We start from the raw sequence: 21,039 nt of genomic DNA, 5'->3' as shown, positions 1-21,039 counted from the left end.
TGTATAACTGGCACTTCTCCTACCAACAGCATTATTTCAGTAATGACTTCATTCCTACTTTCTTAATGTTGTTTTTAGGACTGATCTTACATGTTTGTCTGCAACTTGTGTACAAGGCTGAAAAGTGTTGATAAAATGTGAAATCTTAACTGAATTTTTTTAGAACTGAAAATTTGGGGCTGAGGGACAGTGTTGATAAGTTGCAAAGCATGGAATGTAGTCATATTTTGCAAGCTTAGGGTTTTCAAGGTTTTATCTTTTTAAATTAAGAGACAATACATCTTTGATATAAAAATAGCTGTCACCAAGTTAACTTGCAAGTAGAGAGGGCACCGTAGCCTTTACTGGCGTTAGTTAATTGAAACAAACACCAGTGCTTAATAGTCACCTGGGAGTTGCTTAGAACTGATGTAAAAATTTACCCTTTTCTCTTTTTTCTTTTTTTCCCCACCAATAAGAATAAAGTCATAGTTTCAAACTGGTAATCAAACATGGCAGGAGTGCTATCAAATCTGTTGGTGTAATAATTACATTGTTTCAAGGAGGGGAGCAGCCAACAGCAACAAAAGAACAGCTTAGGGACTATTTAGAAAAGGTGGATATATACAAATCCCTGGGGCCAGACAGGAGGCAACCAAGGGTGATGAGGGAGTTGGTGGATGCAATTCAGAGCTGTTGGCCATCGTCTTTGAAAACTCATGGCAATCGGGAGAGGTCCTGGATGATTGAAGAAGGGCAAACATAGTGTCCATATTTAAGAAGTGGGGGGAAAAAAGAGGATCCAGGGAACTACAGACCAGTCAGCTTTACCTCAGTCCCTGGAAAAATCATGGAGCAGATCCTCAGGGAATCCATCTCAAAGCACTTGGAGGAAAAGAAGAAGGTGATTAAAAACAGCATGGATTCACCAAGGGCAAGTCATGCTGAGCCAATCTGATTGCCTCCTATGATGGGATGACTGGGTCCTGTGGATGTGAGGAGACCAGTGGCTGTGGTATACCTCAATTTTAGCAAGGCTTTTGACGTGGTCTCCCACAACGTTCTCACAAGCAAGTTGAGGAAGTACAGGCTAGATAAGTGAACTGTAAGGTGGATAGAAAACTGGCTGGAGCATCAGGATCAGAGTAATAATCAATGGCTTAATGTCTAGATGGTAGCTGGTATCAAGTGGAATGCCCCAGGGGTTGGTCCTGGGGCCAGTTTTGTTCAATATCTTCATGAATGACCTGGAAGATGGTATAGAGTGCACCCTCAGCAAGTTTGCAGATGACACCAAGCTGGAGGGAGTAGTAGATTTGCTGGAGGGTAGGGCTAGGATTCAGGGAGACCTTGACAAATTTGGAGGCTTGGGCTAAAAGAAATCTGCATGAGGTTCAACAAGGACAAGTGCAAAGTCTTCCACTTAAGAATGGAACAATCCCATGTGCCGGTACAGGCTGGGGGCTGACTGTGTGGACAGCTGCTCTGCAAAAAAAAAAGGACATGGGGGTTTACAGTGGTCAGTAAGCTGGAATATGAGCCAGCAGTGTAACCTTGTTGCCATGAAGGCTAATGCACACTGGGCAGTATTGGTAGGCATGTTGCCAGTAGGTCCAGGAAAGTGATCATTCCCTTCTATTCAGCACTGGTGAGGCCACATCTGAAATACTGTGACCAGTTTTGGACCCCCCACTACAGACAGGATATGGACAAATTGGAGAAAGTCCAGTGGAGGGCAACAAAAATGGTGAGGGGGCTGGTGCACATGACTTCTGAGGAGAGGCTGAGGGAAACTGGTCTTATTTTGTCTAGAGAAGAGAAGACTAAGTGGGGGGGATGTAATAGCTGCTTTCAGCTACCTGAAAGGTGGTTCCAAAGGATGGAGCTGGACTGTTCTCGGTGGTGGCAGATGACAGAACAAGAAGCTAGATGAAGCTTTGGCTCGGATGATCTAGTTGGGGCTGGTCCTGCTTTGAGCAGGAAGTTGAACTAGATGACCTCCTGAGGTCCCTTCCAACCCTCATTTTCTATGATTCTTGAGTTATGCAGGTGAACTATATAAAGAATGAGCTGTGTGTGTGTGTGTGTGTGTGTGTGTGTGTGTGTGTGTGTCCTCATGCAACATGCCCACCATTAAAACATGCACCTTTTTATGTAAGGTAGATTGTAGACTGACATATTCTCCCCCCCCCCTCCCCACACACACACACACACACACACTTCTAGCCAACTGTGTGACCATAAAGTAAGTAAGTCTCTCTGGCAATGCAGAGTGTAGCGTTCCAGGAGATGATCTGGGTGAGAGAGCTGGCACCAAGAGCTGCCTTCGTAAATGAGTGGGATTTGGAAAGGAAGAGAACACTATCTGTAGTTTCAGGAGAACTTAGTCACACAAGGCCCATGTGAGAACTCTAGCCAGACTGTTATTTCTGTACAGTAAGTAGTTCTTTTATATAAGAAACTGTAAATAAAGTGTTGTTTCCACACTACGTCTCATCAAGATACTGCCAGCAGCTCACTTGTTGCCATGCCCAGTAGTTACAACTGTGAGACTTAATGCGGCGCTCTGCCCCTTCAGCGTGCTGAGCCAGACACAAGTGACAGCCATCTGGGCAGCTGCATGGTGTGCAGTGTCTCCAGGCTTGCTGATTTGCCAGCAAAGAAAGCAGCCTTCCCACCTAAGACATGCACTCCAGTTTTGGGAGAGCTATTTTTTGGGAAAAGACACGTATGCAAGAAAACATGGCAGGTTCTTTAGCCTTTGTTCTGTGTTATTAATGGGCTTTTCAAATATTTTTCAGAACTATTTGGAAAATAACATGATCTGAGATTTCAGGTCCCTGCCTTCATTAAAACACTTCCTGGGAAGATCATCTCCTGTGGCTATTGCCTGTAGTTACTCAGCAGAATAAGAAGCAGAATCAAAATGTGATCCTTGCCAGTTTTCTATATTATATTAATACAAATAGGATTGTTTGAAAAGGACTTGATGCCCCTTCTTCCCAAAGGCTCTAACATGCTGCTTTCAGAATGGCCAGCCAGAGAAACTATATAATACCTTATGAATTACCTCTCCTTGTATGTTTAGTTGTGGAGATTTGTTATCACATGCTGTATTGTTTTCTTATTTGGGTTTCATTAAATGGTGTTTTTTTATCTTCAGCCATACCCAGAAGATCCGGCAGTGTACAAACCACTCTCCCAGGAAGAGCTGCAAAGGATAAAAAATGAAAAGAAACAGAAGCAAAATGAGAGGAAACAGAAAATATCAGAGAATCGCAAACACCTGGCTAGTGTACGGGTGGTACAGAAGAACCTCGTATTTGTGGTAGGGCTCTCCCAGCGTCTAGCAGATCCAGAGGTAAGCAGTTTACACTTGGATTTAGGTAAAAATGACACCTTTTCACTTCTAAAGATGCACTGAAATGTAATTTTCTTATGCCTCATTTGCATGAGACTACCTTACTGATGCTGAAAGCTGTCTCTGTTGCGGACTTCCTTCCCCTTTAATGATTAAATGTCACATAGGTTGATAGGCCTACTCAGTCACTGTTTCATCAGGCTTTCTTGTTTCTGGTAGCAGAATTCATTTCACACTCTTTCTTGGGGGGAACAATGTAAAATGAGACAAACTTTCTTGTGCTGAGCCATGGCCTACAGCACGAATTTCATTTGTCAAGTGGTTTTCACCTCCATTTGAAATGGTGTCAATGTCTCTTAAGATGATTTCAGCAGGTTCAGCCAGCTGCTGTGGTTGGGAAGGCATGCTACTAGAGTAAGCAGCTAATATGATTTCAGTACAAAAGGAACTAGCTGCTGGATTTCTCTGGTGCTTAGCACTTTGTTCTTCTGATAGATCTATCTGACTGGCAGAAATTGCTGCTGTGTTAACCTCTCAGTGTTCCCTCCAGTTCTCATCAGAGCCTTTCCAAGGGAGAAAATATCTAGAGCAGTGGAGGCCAATCTTTCTGGCAGGTGTGCCACAAATTAGCTCTGCCCCACTCCCTATGTCACTCCGATCCCCTTTACCTGTCCAATCTTTTGCTCTGCTTTCTGCTCCCTGGTTGATCTACTGCTCTTTTCTGCTCCCTTTCCTGCCTGCTGCTGTGCTGCTTGTCTTCTCTCTGATCTGCTGCTGGGGACCCACAGGCTACCTGTGTCACTTGTGGCATGCATGCCACAGGTTGGCTGTTCCTGATCTAGAACATTAGAAAGGAAAGGGAAGTTTGAGAAGCTAGGCAGGAGGTGACAAAAGAACACATCTGTCTAATAGGGCTGTGCGAAGCTTCAGTCGCCAAATCAGGCCGAATCAAACTGGAAACCAAATCTCCAAATCCGAATCAAATCAGGAGACCCATTAAAAGGTCCGAATCAAATCTGAAGCCTCCGAATCTATTCAGAAAAGATTCAGAGATTCAGATTGGCCAGGGAGAGGCAGACACAGCCAGCCAACTGCAGGTTCTCCCATGGCTCCTCCAGCTGTGCCTGCCTTTCCGCAGGCAGAGGGAGCTGCAGGAGAAGCCCCCATGGCTGCCCTGCCTGGCCCCAGCCTCCCAGCACTTAGAGCCCCCCGCACTCACCAGCTGCAGCAGCCTCTGAGGGCTTGTGACAGCCCCCCCATGCAGCGCAGGGCATTGGGGATTTTCCCCCCCCGCCTGGCACCTGTGTAGCCACTGCCCCATGGTGTGGGTGCTATGTGGCTTGGCTGGGCACTGTGTGCTATCTGGGAGCTGGGGTTACTGGGCCTGAGCACTGCCAGGCTCTGGGTGACTGCTGGAGTCACCCCATTTCTGTGACAGTGTGCAGCGCCGTGCTGAGCAGCACTGTACCCACACCATGGGACAGCTGTTGTGCAGGTGCCAGGTGTAGGGGGGGATCCCCATTGCCCTACACTGGGTGGGTGGGGCTCTGTCACAAGGCCTCTGAGGCTGCTGCAGCCTGTGAGTGCAGGGCTATTTTTTTTTTTTTTTTTTTATTTTAAAGTGCTGGGAGGCTGTGGCTGGGTTGGGGATGGGGCTGGGCAGGGCAGGGCAGCCATGAGGGCTTCTTCTGCAGCTCCCCTCACCTGGAGGGAAACAAGCATAGCTGGAGGAGCTATGGGAGAACCTGCAGCCTCCCATCTGTGCCTGCCTTTCCCCGGCTGATCCGAATCTCTGCATCTGTGCCGAATCTCCGATTTCTAATTTGGCCAAATCAAATGAGGGACAGTGATTTCGAACCACTGAATCGAATCACTGTCCTCCAAACCGGCCGAATCCGAAACGAATCCTATTCACACAGGGCTACTGCCTAATAGCATAGTCTTTCATTTCTTGCTATCATTCTGTTCTGAGCAGGAAAAAGTTGTCTAGTTTAGTGGAATTCAGTGATTTAGGAATTGAGTAAACCTTGATTTTTAAAATGTTGCTAACCCATAATTGTAAAAAAAAAAAAAAAATCCGAATGTCACCAGCATGGTTCTGTTCCTTGAAAAAAGGTGCCTGCACTTTAGGAAGGTATGAAGTATCTCAGCCCAAATATAGTCCTAATATAAAACTTGAACTGCAGGACAAAATACTGAGGAGTGTGAAGATGGGGTTAAAGAGAAGCTAACTCATCTTGTTTTCCTGGGGCTATTCCCTTGAAGTAAGCCTCTTCCTCATTTGTTAATCCACCTTCAGAGTTTGAATAGTTGGTACTTTTCCCTATATGCTGGGTAGAGCAATAACAGATTGATCCACAGACCTCTTACAAATTCCATGATGGTCCCCCCTGTAGCTGCTAGGTAGACAGTCTTTTTAGCGTTCAGGAGGTGTCTACTTTTGTACGAGTTCATTAAACTGCTTTTCCATACAAAGACGATCCATTTCTGAAAAGGTTAGGGAGGAAATTTTTGTCCCAACAGAAGTGTAACCTACCCCCAGTTTGACTCAGTGGCTTGTTGATCCTGAATCTTGTCATAGTTTTTCCCCTTGAAAATGCAAGATACATTGAACTTCTGAGAGGCATCTACTGTTTTCCAGCTCATAGTCCAGTCCCTGCATCACTTGCAGTGGTATTGGCACATGGGGGCTATGTCTCACCAGACTTTTCAGAGTTTGGTAAAAGAGGTCAGTTGAGCCTTCTCTCTAACTTTTAATGTAACAAAATGCGTCTGAACCTGGATTTTAAGGATGCCTCTTTAATATAAGGACTAATTGGGCTGTTTACGTCAAGTTACAACTTACTTTTCCTGTTTCTCTTTAAGTTTACTTTACATTAGACTTTCTTGATCACTTGGTGTAATTTTAGGTTGGAGAGTTCTGGAACAGCTGTTACATCCCCTCTTTAGCATGTACAAATGCTGTAGAACAGTGGTTCTCAACCTCTTTTATACCAGGACCCACTTGTAAATTTCAATGGCCAGCCCCCCAGTGTGTGGGACACAGGGAGCAAGCAGCTCTGCCAGCCTGCAAGTGAAAACCTTTTTCTCTTTTAAAGGAGAGTCTATTGTTAAAGTTTTGTTCATGACCCTTTTGTATATTCTTGTAACCAACTTAGGTCTTGATTCATGGGTTTAGAAACATTGCCAGAGAGCAGAGGTGTCAAACTCATCCAGTCCTATGAGCTGGATTAGAGTTGCTGGGCTGTTTTGCTGGCTGGACCAGGACAAGACCCCCTGTGTAGTACCCATGGTGCTGGGTCTAGTTGGCACATACTGGCCCCTGGGGCCAGCATGGGGTGCATGCTGCCCATAAAATGTTGCATAATGCTGTACGTGCCCTGCGTTAGTTCTGGAGGCTGCATGTAGACTGAGCCCTGGGGCTGGTGTGTGTTGCATGTGGGGTTGGAATGGTTGCACAAGCTGCAGACAATATCACAGAGGGCTGGCATGGGGCTTATGCTCCATGTGGTACTCTGTCAGACTGGACCTATGCGCTGGCTATGGTCTAGCCTGATGCACTACATGCAGCACATGCTGACCCCAGGACTTGCCATGCACTCAGCCTCTAGGGCTATCACTTGGTGTGCCCTGCTCATGGCACTTGGCCTCACATGGTGCTGCAGGTGGACAGGGGGTCTGGGGTACAGGCTGCATGCAGCGCTCTGGACTCACCTCCCCCTCACCCATGCTGTCTGCAGCATGTGGGACTGGGGCTGGTACATAGGGTTGGTCTACAGACTCATGGATCAGATCTGGCCTAAGGGCCATATGTTTGACACCCTGCTGTAAAGTGCGGGCCAACCCATTTTAGTAGGAAACAGCTGGCTGTGGAAGGCTTTAGATGCTTTTGATCCCAAAAGGCACTAAATTTCAAGTGTCAAGTATGCAGTGTCATAGAATCATAGAAAATTAGGAAGAGACTCCAGGAGGTTATCTAGTCCAACCCCTTGCTCAAAGCAGCACCATCACTAGCTAGATCATTTACAAACAGGGCTTTGTCAAATCAGGCCTTAAAACCCTCCAAGGGTGGAGATTCCACCACCCCTCTAGGTAAACTGTTCCAGTGCTTTACCACCCTCCTAGTGAGAGAGTTTCCTAATATCTAACTTAAACCTCCCTTGCTGCAACTTGAGATCATTGTTCCTTATTCTGTCATCTGGCACCACTGAGAACAGTCCAGCTCCATCCTCTTTGGAACCACCCTTGAGGGTAGTTAAAGGCTGCTATCAAATCCTCTCTGTCTTCTTTTCTGCAGACAAAATAAACCCAGTTTCCTCAGCCTCTCCTGAGAAGTCGTGTCTTCAGTCCCTAGTCCCCTCACCATTTTTGTTGCTGTCTGCTGGACTCTCTCCAAGTTGTCCACATCCTTTCTAAGGGGGGGGGGTGTGCAAAATTTGACAGTACTCCAGATGTGGCATCACCAGTGCAGAATAGAGTGCAATAATTACTTCCCTTGATCTGCTGGCAGTGCTCCTGCTAATGCACCCTAGTATGCTGTTGGCCTTCTTGGCAACAAGGGCACACTGCTGACATATGTCCAGCTTATTGTCCACTGTAACTGCCAGGTCCTTATCTGCAGAGCTGTTTAGTCAGTCGGTCCCCAAGCAGTAGCAGTGCATGGGATTCTTCTATCTAAGTGCAGGACTTTGCATTTGTACTTGTTGAACCTCATAAGACTTCTTTTGGCCCAGTCATCCAATTTGTCTAGGTCACTTTGAATCCTAGCCGTACCCTCCATTGCATCTACTATACCCCAGCTTGGTGTCATCTGCAAACTTGATGAAGGGTGCAAGCCATCCCATTTTCCAAATCGTTAATGAAGGTGTTGAACAAAACTGGCCCCAGGACCAACCTCTGGAGCATTCCACTTAATACTGGCTGCCAACTAGACATTGAGCCATTGATTGCTACCCATTGAGCCTGACAGTCCAGCCAGCTCTGTCTAACGTGCAGTCCATTCATCCCACTTGTACTTCCTCAGCTTGCTTGCAAGAATGCTGGCTTGGGAGACTGTATCAAAAGCCTTGCTGAAGTCAAGATATGTTGTGCCCACTGCTTTCCCTGCATCTACAGAGCCAGTCATCCCATCATAGAGGGCAGAGTGGTGAGGAATGACGTGTCTAATCACCTTCTCCTTCAGGATGGATTCCTTGAGGATCTGCTCCATGATTTTTCCAGGGACTGAGATGAGGCTGACTGGTCTGTGGTTCCCTGAATCCTCCTTCTTTCCTTTCTTAATGATGGGCACTATACTTGCCGTTTTTCCTAGGATGTCCCCGGTTGCCATGAGTTTTCAGAAATGATGGCCGGTGGTTCTATCATCACTTGAGCCAATTCCCTTAGCACCCTCAGATGCATTGCATCCAGCCCCATGGACTTGTCCATGTCCGGCTTTTCTAAATAGGTCCTAACCTGTTATTTCACCACTGAGGGCTGCTCACCTCCCCAGACTGTGCTGCCTGGTGCAGTAGTTTGGAAGCTGATTTTGCCTGTGAAAACAGAAGTAAAAAAGGCATTGAGCACTTCAGCCTCCTTCCTCATAATCTGTCACTAGGTTGCCTCCCATTCTGTAAAGGACCCACACTTTCCCTGACCTTCCTCTTGTTGCTAATATACTTGTAGAAACCCTTTTTGTTCCCCTTCCTGTCCCTAACTAGCTGCAACTCCAGTTGCTCTTTGGCCTTCCTGACTATCTCTGTATGCCAAAGCAATATTCTTACACTCCTCCCGTGTTGTTTGTCCAAGCTTCCACTTCTTGTAAGCTTCCTTTCTGTGTTTACGGTCACTGAAGAGTTCTCTGCTAAGTCAAGCTGGCTGCTTGCTACATTTGCTATTCTTCCTGCGTGTCAGGATGGCTTGTTCCTGTGCCCGCAGTAAGGCTTCTTGAAAATACAACCATCTTTCCTGAACCCCTCCTTTCCCTGTCAGACTGGCCTCCTAGGGGATCCTGCCCATCAGTTCCCTGAGGCAGTCAGTCTGCTTTTCTGAAGTTTAGGGTCCACAGTCTGCTGCTCTCCTCTCTTCTTTTTAAGATCCTGAACTCAATCATCTGATGGTCACTGCTGCCCAACTTTCCATCCACTTCTACATCCCATGCCAATTCTTCCCTGTTTGTGAGCAGTAGGTCAAGAAGAGCGCGGCCTCTAGTGGGGCAGCATCCTTCACCCTGAACTTTTTGCAAGAGGGCGTTCCTTTTTTAATTTTGGTAATAATATAAGTTTGCCTCTTAAATTTTAAGGGTTTTTTGGAGCAACACCTACATCCATATGATTTGCCACCTCTTTCTAGAAAAGTTTTATTTTTCACTTTTTCTTAAAGTCTCGGTTGCAGATTTGTGCAAAGAAATCCATTTTCAAATAGAACTGCTATACCACTTGTAGTGTTAATTTCTCAGTATATCAATATAATTTGTTTATTCTTCCTTCAGGTTTTGAAACGACCAGAATATTTTGGGAAGTTTGGTAAAATACATAAAGTAGTTATCAACAACAGCACATCATATGCAGGCTCACAGGTAAGGCAGTGGGGGTTCTAATGTTTGTGGTGCTAATGAGAGAGGGGATTAGCTGCGTTAGTCTGAAGTCAGGCAGGAAGTGGGATGGGGCAGCAACTTAATCTAACTTGTTCAGAAAGGCAAGAACTTTTGTTAGATGCTGTGTCTATGGAAGTAGGTTGCTGTCTATGAAAGCTTATGTCTCTCTCAACTAGTTAGTCTTGGAAAGTGCCACCCCACCCTAATTTCTGTGTCTTGTTATAGTGGCAGTATTCTAGGATGGATTTTTAAATAAATTTGGGTTTCCCATTCCTGATCAGGTCAAAGTTAACTATAATGGTAGATCGTGGGCCTGGGGTTTGGAGAAGAAGAGAACACTGGACAATACTATAAATGATAGTCCAATTTATTATTTATAGAATGGTCTTGTGTCTTTAAGTGACTTGCTCTAATTTCATAAGCCAGCAAGAAATTTAATGAAATACAGGTAGAAAAGTTAACTAAACAAATTGGTAGAGGGGAAGAAAAGCTTCAGAGAAGCAATTAAAGGTTATGAACATGAACAATTTTCTATAATGCAAAAAGGTGAAGGATAGATGGTTTTCACACACTTCCTGTTCAGCAGTAACTGTACATGGTCATGTTCCTAGTGGTAACTTATACATGCCATTCATTAAGGACTGTTGTTATGGTCTGTCGTCCATTTATCACAGGGTAAGAGTGTATATGTGAGCATTTACTGCAGAGTGTAGGTGACAATGGTGTAAAAAAAAAAAAAAGCATCATCATCACCTTGCTGTATATTTTGTTTGTCCATTCACCAGTATCCTCATTTTCTTAAATCTCTAGCATTTATTTAAAAAAGGGGGAAAAAAACAACAACCCCCACGAACGTAAAGCTTTTAGCAAACTTCAGTTTTAAGAATCCTTTATCCCAGCTATCTATAATATTTTTAGTTAGATAAATTTCATTAGACTTTTACATTTAAATACTTAACTTCAAATTTAGTCAGATTGCTAATGAGTCACTCTTTCAAATAAATAACAATACTTATCCAGAAATAATTGAACACTGTGAGATACTTCCATTCTAGGGTCCAAGCGCAAGTGCATATGTAACCTACATCCGGTCAGAAGATGCTCTGAGAGCTATACAGTGTGTCAATAACGTGGTAGTAGACGGCAGAACACTTAAGGTAATATTGTTTTGTGGACTGTTATCTGCATGTGCAAAGACTGTAGCGTTAAGTGCAGATTCTAAAAATCTGCTTCTTCAGATGCATTGATATATTAGTGAAGGAAAGCTGCCAGTTAGGTGCAGTGTTCATGTAAACCAACTTTTCAGTCTTCAAGTGTGTGTGTGTGTGTGTGTGTGTGTGTGTGTATATGTATATGTGTGTGTGTATATATATATATATAGGTTACTAGTCAAGTGAACTTCCTGGAATTTTATTTAAACTTTATAGATAACTTGTCAAGAGTTTTAGTTAGTTTGGAAAAAGCAATGTTGCAAAGCTTTTCTGTATAAATTAGAACTGTATTTTGAAAATAGTTAACACTTGGATTTCCATAGTATTTCATGAAAGTCTGAACCTAGGAAATGGGTGAAGCTGAAAATGGAGAGATGTTCTCTGTTATGATATAAAATACACCTGTCTGTTTCTCTCTTGCCTTCCCTTCCTTTTGTTGTTCTTGCATGTTGTTATTCTTCAGTCCCTCTTGGTATGTTTATCAGTGATCACTCATGAAGCACCTTTTCCTCCTCGGTTGTTTTTTTTACCAGCAGTCAGCCAGGGAGCAAGAATACTGGCCCAGAAGTCAGGCCCAGGTTTCTTGTGAGACCAGAATATTAACCATAGCATCCCATGCCAACCATCTTAACTTTAATTTTTCTCCTCAACTTCACGAGCTCCATTTTATTAGTTAGTTGTGTGCTTTACAGACAGTATGTGAAAGTTGAATTGAAAGGGAGTAGTTATTTTTATCCTAATGCACTTGATGCTGTACAGCCAACAAATTACAAGAGTTAACTCCTTGGCGAATAGGCAATGTGCGTCTCCTGGGGCTGGACGGGCATGGTGACCGCCTGTGGGTGGCGGCCAGGGCGGGCTGAGTGGGGGCTGTCCTCAGGCAGCCTCAGTGATGTTGGAGGGGGGCCTCCCCCTGTGGCCAGACTTCAAGCCCAGAAGTGCCACTTCTTGCAAGGTGCTGGGCACCAGTGCTCCACCTGCCTGTCTGCTAAGCCTAGAGTGGAGTGCTGGCTCTTGGGGGGAAGGGGGAGGTGGCATGGAGATGTGCCACCCCCTACCCATCACCTATGCCTAGGTGGATTCTAGAGAAACTTTCATGGTAGGATTTTTGCAGTAGCTGACACATGCTAAGAAAGTCCTGTAAGGAAGGCAGGTATGTTTTTGCCTTTTCACACATCGTTAAATGGATATGTAGGTTGATTTCCTAAAGCTGGTGGCAGAACTATGTGTAGAACCTAAGAGTCCTGAGCCTGAACTCTCTTTTATCTGATGTTTTGAGGAATGGCCCTGGAATGAATACACCAAGTAATAAAATACAGGCTTGTAATTTGAAGGATTTTTTTCTTATTCTTCATAGATATGAAAATAATATTTACTCATGCTTGGCTTTGTGTTTTTTTTTATTAGATCATAAATTACTTGAAGTAATTCTGATTTTTTTTATAAGTCTCATGTCACTAGCTTCATATTTAATCCTCAAAAAAACTTGTTTAGATTAAACCGATTTTTATTTTAGGAAGCTGTGCTATAATTTGACATAACTGTTTTTTTTCCCCCCTATACTGTAAATATGACTTGTCTCTTTCTCCCCCCCCCGCTTGTTTTAGGCTTCTTTAGGTACAACAAAATACTGCAGTTATTTCCTAAAGAATATGCAGTGTCCAAAACCGGACTGCATGTATCTACATGAGCTGGGGGATGAAGCAGCCAGTTTCACAAAAGAGGAGATGCAGGTACATACACGGAGAGGAACATTCTCTTCAGAATGTAAAAGGATACTTGACAAATTGGGTGTAGCTGGTGGTGCAATTGGCTACATGTCCTTTAACTGTGGTGCTTCTGTGGGCTCAGAAAAGGAATTCCTCAATAGATGGAAAGTCAATGGGATTGTAAGAACATTTAAATGGTGGTTTAGGAAAAACTCCTGATTTACGTCATCTTCATCTGATGAAAAGGGTGCTAAGTAGCTGGAAGAGTACAAAGATGCTATGAGGGTAATTGTGGTACAGCAGAATATTTCTGTAAAGGTGCAGCATTTGTTACAAATGCCTCAGAAAAGCCTGTTTTATTTAGAGTGGGGAGAGAGAATAAGGAGGTCTCTCTCTGTTCCTGAAAGTTGATAACTTGTTTCAAAGTGATCTTGGAAGGATTGTTTTTTTGAGCCTGGATCAGTGTAGCGTGCAAGTGTCACGAGTGCAAAATAAGTTTGTTTCCTTTGGAGAATTCTAAAGGTTTGTGTTAATGAAGTGTGACGTCATGTATGTAATACCGATTGAAGTGTCTCTGCACTTGTGAAAGTGGTGGATGTACTGACCTGGAGTGAACCTTAATAGGATACTGTTTGGAGACTATTTAAATGAGGCAAGACTTTTGCTGCTTAAGGCTACATTACGTTTTAGTTAATTTGTGAGGTAATATTCCTCTGAGGTCTTGGCACTGAATACAATTAAATTTACTAGTGTCTTGGCTTTCTTCATTATGCCAAAACCTAAGTGGTCTTCTGAAACTATATGAATTAGTATTAAGAGTATATTTACGATTTTAAAGGGGTGGGGAGTTTTCTTCAGCAGTAGATACTATTGGATGTTATATATTTTTCTGTTGTGCTTGTTGTAGTGTCTAAGAGCACTGCATGCAATGATTGGCAGTTGAATTCATTTCTTCCCACTTGCAGTTATAGATGTTAGACGGAATTAATAATTTAAAATTAAAATGATGGTAGGTACTAAAATTTAAGCTGCAAAAATTGTTTTGTGATATCAGATTCCTTCAGTTAGCTGTTGAAACATGAGAGGAAGGAAAAGCAGAGTCTTTAATATTTAGCATGAATCCCTTTCAGTTGCCAGTCATTTTTACATAACTTCTGAAACAAAGTCACACTGCATTGGGTTTTGAGTAAACTTCAAAAAAACCATCCTAAGCATATTCTGCTAACTTAAATAGTTCTGAACTGAAAGAATCTAATGTCTTTACCCACTCCAAAAAGACTGTTTCTCTGCAGTGTGAACAATTCCAGATTGAGAATTCTTTCCCCAATTTCTGAAAGTAATATATTTCTTTCCCTATAGTACTTCTGCCCCAAAATCTGCTTCTTTCATTGAACAGCTCCCATTCCACCTGAGTTTTCATGCAACTTAATAGTAGCAGTGTAATTGCTTTTGAAATAGTCCTTGAAATTCAGGAGTTTGCAACAGGAAAAGAATTCTGAAATGAAGAGACTTTGTTTCTCCCTTTTCCTTTTCTACCCTTAAATAGCTTAATCTGGTCAGGAGATGTAAAATGCAAACTTCCTTTGGAAATTTGTTTGGTTTTATTTGGAAGGTATCCTAGTGGTTGCATCTTATTCTCCAGTTCAAGTGAAAGGCTTCAGCAAATTAACTTCAAAAACAGAGAAATTGTCAGAGGGGAAAAGGAGTGGGGGAGGATAAATTTTGCGTTCGAAGCAGCTAGTGGATTGCCAGGTTTAGCCAGCTGAGCGAGCCTGTATGCGAGCCTCAGACTGCCTGGAACAACCTCTTGACTGAGATTAAAGAGCACCAATTTGAATGTATTTAAGCAAAGCCTTAGTATATGCCCAAGATGTGTTTAAACACTCATTGTTAGGGGAAAGGAGTATGTACTTATAATCCAGTGCCATCTGTATTTAACTTTTTCCCAGGCGGGTAAACACCAGGAATATGAACAGAAGCTACTGCAAGAATTGTACAAACTAAATCCCAATTTCCTCCAGCTGTCTACGGGTACAGTTGATAAGAACAAGAACAAAGTGACAGCACTGCAGAGGTATGATGCGTAAGTACTGATGCCAGGCTGGCTGGCAGCACTTTCCATTTAGTTATCTCTTAATTCCTTGTTTCAGTAGGCACCCAAACTCTTATTACTGCAATAGTATGTGAATTAATATTTTTAACTGGCAAATATTGCATGTTTGTCTTTGCTATAAGAGGGTGATCTGTGCTGTCACAGCTGAAGTGTCTAAGTGATTTTACGTATTTGGTATAGAACATATTTTTATTAGATTTGGATACTAACATTTAGGTAATTCAGTGCTGGGGGTGTGGAATGAGCTTTCATTCTTTCCCTCTGAAAAGACAGCAAAGCAAAGATGTTTGTTGTGCCTAGCAAACATACTGGTGCCTCTTATTTTGACTACTACATCTCTGTTTTTGAGAGAGAAGGGTGCAGGGAAGAAGGGTCTCTGAAAAAGCCACTTGACAGCTTTTATCTGCTTGGTAAAAATCTTAAATTTTAAGATGGATACTTGGGAGTTATTACAACTTTTTATTTAAAAAACACCTTCATACTGAGGAAAAAAAAATAAAAATATATACATTATTGTATATAGTGCTTTTGATCCAGGATTTGAGTCTGTTTTGGGTCAGTTCACCAACTATTGAAATTTAATTTTGACAGAAGTTTTCTGTTAGCAGCAATGTTGCACTACAGCTTAAAAGGAAGAAATACTGTATACAGGGGAAACTGCTAGGCGAGCTACCACATCTGGAATTTAACTAGGATGCTTGGATAATCTAGCCCTGCTCTTGCAGGAAGTGTCATGTTTTTTAATGACTGCAAGTGATCAGGACCTCCAGTTTTACCTTGTCTGGAAGACTGTGGTACCTTGTTGTGCCTTGGGCACTGGTTCAGTACTGCCTCTAGAAATTTGCTGCCAAGTAAAGCACAAACACCACTTCCTGCAGTTTTCAGTGGTTGATGGCTTTAAATTCAAGGTCTAAACCATTTCTGCTTGACTTGAAACTTGATCGGATGTCTAGCACATGATGACAGAATACAGGGAGTAAAGAATTGCTCTTTGAAAATGCAACACAGATTTGAGTCATTAGTAAGCATCTGTGATTGTTGGAATCTGGTATACCAGTGCTACATCCTGGCATTTATCAAGAAGTACCATGATACTTCCATGAATGAAAATGGTCTGAATTTTAATTATCTGAATGGCCCCACCACACACACATTTGGATTAATACGGACTCCAGGAGCACTGTCTCGAATTACCAGTGCAATTTCCTCCTCCACCAATGGACTTTTGAAGTCCACTTAAACACTGATTGACACCTGTTGTATGCAACTCAGGCTGGTAAAACTTGACTTGTCTGTTCTGTTTTAATGAAAATGGCCAACTCCCCAGCTTTCTACTCCATGATCAGCTTCTCATTTATGTCTTATTTACTGGTATACCACTACCTTTGTCATGCTAGGTTGAATTTAGAATCTATGCCTCAACGTATTTCATAACTGAGTTAGAATTACAGTTTTCACTGTGGGATAAAGCAGAATCTGAGCTGTGGGGGCTCCATATTTATATTCAAATACAAACTTCCATTAATAGCAGGGGAGATGAATAATTACTGGTAAAGACTACTGTTATTCTCCCTGTTTCCCCCCTCCCCACCCAGGTTTGTTCCTGTTTTGAAGTCCCTCTTTGCACTGTTTCTCTCCCCCCCCCCCCATCCCCGCTCCCCTCCCCACTTTTTATTAAAGGCAGATGCTGAAATTTCTGCCTGTGTTAGTATGTCTGTACAAGCATCTCTTAGCATATTCTTCCATAGTTATGCAACTATACTTATGTCTGCATACACAGACTCTACAAATGAGAACTAATCCAAAGTTGGGTCCTGATTGGTGTCAGTGGGTAATTAAAACATTCTGGGACTTTTTTTTTCCATTTCCATCTTTTGTGTGCGTCTTAAGGACCAAAATTCCTTATTATATGGAGATGTTTCCATCATGAGTATGTAACGAATGATCCATGTGAAAACTGACTCTTTTTTAAAAGTCTGTAGCTTTCGTAAGAACTCACATTTTTTTCTTTTGCTGCTTTTTGCCACTTTATTTTGAGGCAAGATACCTGTTCTTATTCTGGACAAAACGTCAAATAAATTCCATCCTAGTAGTGATTTTTGGACTAAGGGGGTACTTAATCTGTTAGTCTTCTGTTAATTTTACTTTTTTCAGAAATGCACCCAACATTAAGGTGTCCTAGTAGAATCAAATTATGGTTCAAATTTTCTTGTGGCTGGGAGAGATTGGGGAATAGTGAATAAATTGCCACATGCCATGAAAGATTTTTTTTTTTTTAATTGATCATTTGATGAGAAGGATTTTAAAAAGGATGCCTTTTTCAACTTCTCTTAAGGTGTGCAGAGTAAAGATGAGATTGAAAGATTTGACGTGGTTTATAAGTGTATGTAGGAGCTGATGCCTAGAGCAGGGTAGTTGGAAACAAAATAGAATATTTTCCAATAACATGTGGACAGCTACTGTTGTGTTCAAAGATAAATGAATAAGACTTGAAGTTCTACTGTGGCAACAGATGGGCTTAATTGCATGTACAGGTTGTCTCATTTTTGAAGTAGACCAGAAAGATGTTAAGACTCTTGGCTTTCTTTTAAAAATGGACATGGTACTGGAAATGTTTGCACTTGAGCACTTGTTTGCCTCCAAATGGGATGCTGTTTTTCAAAATGGGGGGGTGGGGGCAGATTAAAAAAAAAATGAAGGTAGAAAACATGGGATTTAAGATTTGTGGTTTATGCTGACAACAATATTGACATTTAAGTGTATCTATATGGAGAGAAATGAAAACTGGCTGAAATATTGCCTTCTGACAATATGCCTCCCTACAGCACTAGCTAACTTCCTTTTGAGGTCCTCTTTCCAGATCAACTGTACTCTGGAATGAAGCCTACTTTCTTGACACTTTTAGACCAAAATGAGTTGGACAAATAACTTGGATAGGCTGTTCTAAAATGAGGTGCCCTGGCTGGCCTCATGGTCTGTTGATGATGCTATGGACTGTCATACTGGCAATCAGATTCAGTTTACACCCTCAAGTCAGCCTAGGAAAATCCTTGGCCATATGTTGGGGATGTAGAAGATCTGCTGTACTACAATAGGTAGCAGTTCATGATTAAGAGAACTGGTGAATGTTTCTGGGATGCCATGAAGACATTAAGTTAAAGCAAGTCTATCTATCTATCTATCTATCTATACACACACATATCTCTGAAGCTGTCAAAATGGATTTTTGCAAATGGACACGTTTGGATTCCATTGTCGGTGACCCAGTTACCTACCTAATCACTGCAGAAAATGGAGAGTTCTTCCCATTCTTTTCTTGCCAAGGAGCCTTTTTATTCATCAGCCTTAAGATCTGTGAGAGCTGCCCAGATTATTCCATTCTTATGGTCTGTCTGGCATGAGGATTCATTTCCCCAGTGTTTAAAACTCTTTTTTAAACACTTTCTTTATAACTTGAACTCTTTTTTTACTCTTGCCTTTTTCCAGACCCAACAGTAATAACAAAGATGCCTGGCCATCATTACAGAGTTCAAGTAAATCAGCCAACGGTTTAACAATGGAACACAGGAAAACGCCTCCTATATTAGAAAATGGCACAGACCCAGAACACATGACTCCAGATGGTGGTGCAGACTCAGATTTCGGGTAATTGTGCTGCCTTTTATACTTCAGCTAGCTTTCTCTCTCTCTCACTAATTGGTGTGGAGGGATGATTCTCCAGTCTCCCTGTTTGGAGAGCTGGATTTAAATCCTGATCAGGTCCCAAATGAAGAAACAAGTTTCAGCTCAGCCTTGCCTGTGTCAGAATACTGCTTAATTGGCAGTTTGTTCAAGAGACCCATAGGCACCAAATAGTAGATGATGATACAGGTAAGAACTAAGACATGTTGACAGAACTATGGGCATAGGAAGTTTCCATAGCTGTCCACAGTATAGTCTTAGCTAGAGCTAAGCCCCATACTTGTCTGAATGAATATAAAAATTCAAGGAAAAACCAGGTTTTTTTTTTTTAAATAGTTCATCAGGAGGCCTTTTAACTGATTGTTTTTGAGAAGTTGGCTTGTGATGAATAAAGTGGTAAATGCCAAACTGATCATTTTAAATTCCATCTCTTCACCTTGCTGTGTTCTAGGTAGCTTATGGCAGTAGTTGAGGTTTCATGTACTAACATGAATCGCAGCACACTGATTCCGCTGAAATTGCTTTGTTTGGGCAGAGGAAGTAATTCGTTCCATGAGTGACATTTTCCCTGCTTCCAATTTTTTCTTCTTTCAGCATCTCCTGCATTTCTTTAGACTACTGTTGACATCTACTCCCCATCATACATCTTGGGCAGATCTTATTGTATCTTGCAGTCATATTGCATTATGTTCTGATTACACTAAATCTTCCTTAGCTATGCTGAGCTGGATTATTCAGAACTTGGATGGGACAACTCTGAAAACCCAAAGTATTGCAGGATGTGGTGTTCCTGATTCAGAACCTAAGATTCTTTTTAAGTCAATATTGAACCAATGCCTTAACAGAGTGAATAAGGCTCATTGCACTACTGCAGGTGCCACTTCTTATTGAGAACTGAGAAGAGTCCCATTCAGCTATGGTCAGAAAACCTGTGCATATTTTACCCAAGAGTAGAAATACTAACAGAAGTTGTGGCAAATGCCAGATAATTCTGCATCTAAACTTCCCCCAGTTCTAGTTATCTCAGGTGTTCATAGTTTCATTCAAGTGGTGGTTCTGCATATAGCTGAATAATCGCTATGTTGTCCCCCAGGTCTGGTTGTATTTCAGCGATGAGCAATATTTAAGCTGTTCTTCCATCTTTTTTGATGGAACACATTACATGAGAATGTTGAAACAGTGACCCATGAATAACAAGCATTATTTGTTCATGTCATCTTAGCTTCTAAAACCTACTTGGCATTTAATTTAATCTCTTTATGTAGCTCCCAAGTATAATCCATGTTGGTTTTTGTACTCTGATTGCCATAAGCAGCCATATTGTTGCTACTCCAAGCCAAGTATATGATTTGTTAACATTTTTGTAGGACTGAGGTTCAAGTTTCCCCTATGGAAGGTTGAATGCTTTATTGAAGGGCTTGCAACAGAATTATTGCTCTGTAGTTGGGCCATAGCATGCTACCATGTGTGCTAATATGGGAGCATTTACTTTTAAAGCAATTGAACATACTCAGCTGTAGAGTGAAATCTAATTTTTAAGGGACTTCCAGGTGAAACAGACTTACAAAAGACCAGTGACACTTTTTTGCCCTAAAAGATTTTAAGTAATTGAGGCTCAGTTCTAATACTGAATGTAAGGTGGTGGTTAACCAACGGGCACAGAAATTGCTGTTGTTCCTTCAGTACTCTGACTTGCACATAATCAGAGTGGAGGAAAGAAGAAACTGTTCTAAGCCTAGGTCACTAATGTTTTACAGTAAAAAGAAAAAACAAATAATATCAAATAATTAAGTGACTACAGCATAAAGTATTCTGACTTCACAGTACCAAAATGCATGGATACTTCAGGTGGGTTTAGAGAGCTGCACTAAATGTTAATTATTTTGTAGTACTTGGTACATGAATAATACAAATTTAATGTCCTTTAGATGATGCTGTACATTGAACTATGGGCTTGTAATTTTCATAAGCTTATGTTATTTCTGACCTCAAGGCAAATGTTTATGGCTGCTCAGCCTTACATTCAGTAGACCACTGCATCCACTGGAGTGGATAAGATGAAAGCCCAAAAGCTGCATTACAGGGACTTGGTGGGCCTCCCATGATCCCTTTAAACTAGATAATTGGTACACTTATGGCTGTCAAAATGCCTACTATAATGGCTGAGGTTGTGTTTACAGGAAATGACTTTACTCTTGACTGAACAGAATTTTGTATTGGTGTATTTTTAAAAATTTTATTTATTATTTCCTTTGCCTCCATCTTCTTTCTCTATTACCACTCTTTTAAGCTTGTGTCCTCAGATTTTTCCTGTTCCTTGGAGACTGAACTCCCTTTTGTTTTTAGTAGTTCCTCTGACAAAGCTGAATTGCCAGTGGCATGATATTAAGCAAAGTTCAAACTGCAGGTGC

The 21,039-nt window shown here is 42.0% G+C and overlaps 1 protein-coding gene across 8 annotated transcripts in view; it reads left to right on the top strand.

Moving 5' to 3' along the window:
• CNOT4 (CCR4-NOT transcription complex subunit 4) overlaps positions 1 to 21,039 on the top strand; it is a 121,466-nt gene that overhangs the window by 68,303 nt on the left and 32,124 nt on the right. For 3 of the 8 annotated variants that reach the window (XM_090042814.1, XM_090042819.1, XM_090042816.1), the window contains 6 exons: positions 3,143 to 3,340; positions 9,810 to 9,896; positions 10,970 to 11,071; positions 12,733 to 12,858; positions 14,784 to 14,917; positions 18,434 to 18,592. In XM_090042814.1, coding sequence (XP_089898940.1) covers positions 3,143 to 3,340; positions 9,810 to 9,896; positions 10,970 to 11,071; positions 12,733 to 12,858; positions 14,784 to 14,917; positions 18,434 to 18,592 — 806 coding nt within the window. The remainder of the gene's footprint in view (positions 1 to 3,142; positions 3,341 to 9,809; positions 9,897 to 10,969; positions 11,072 to 12,732; positions 12,859 to 14,783; positions 14,918 to 18,433; positions 18,593 to 21,039) is intronic. The other 5 variants (XM_090042817.1, XM_090042820.1, XM_090042818.1 and 2 more) reach the window with 3 other exon arrangements.

The sequence above is a fragment of the Crocodylus siamensis genome, chromosome 4 (assembly GCF_052110815.1).
Source record: "Crocodylus siamensis isolate JL-2025a chromosome 4, ASM5211081v1, whole genome shotgun sequence".
Taxonomy (NCBI): Eukaryota; Metazoa; Chordata; order Crocodylia; family Crocodylidae; genus Crocodylus; species Crocodylus siamensis.
The sequence above is the reverse complement of the archived record's forward strand: the minus strand, read 5'-3'. Positions and strand labels throughout refer to the sequence as shown.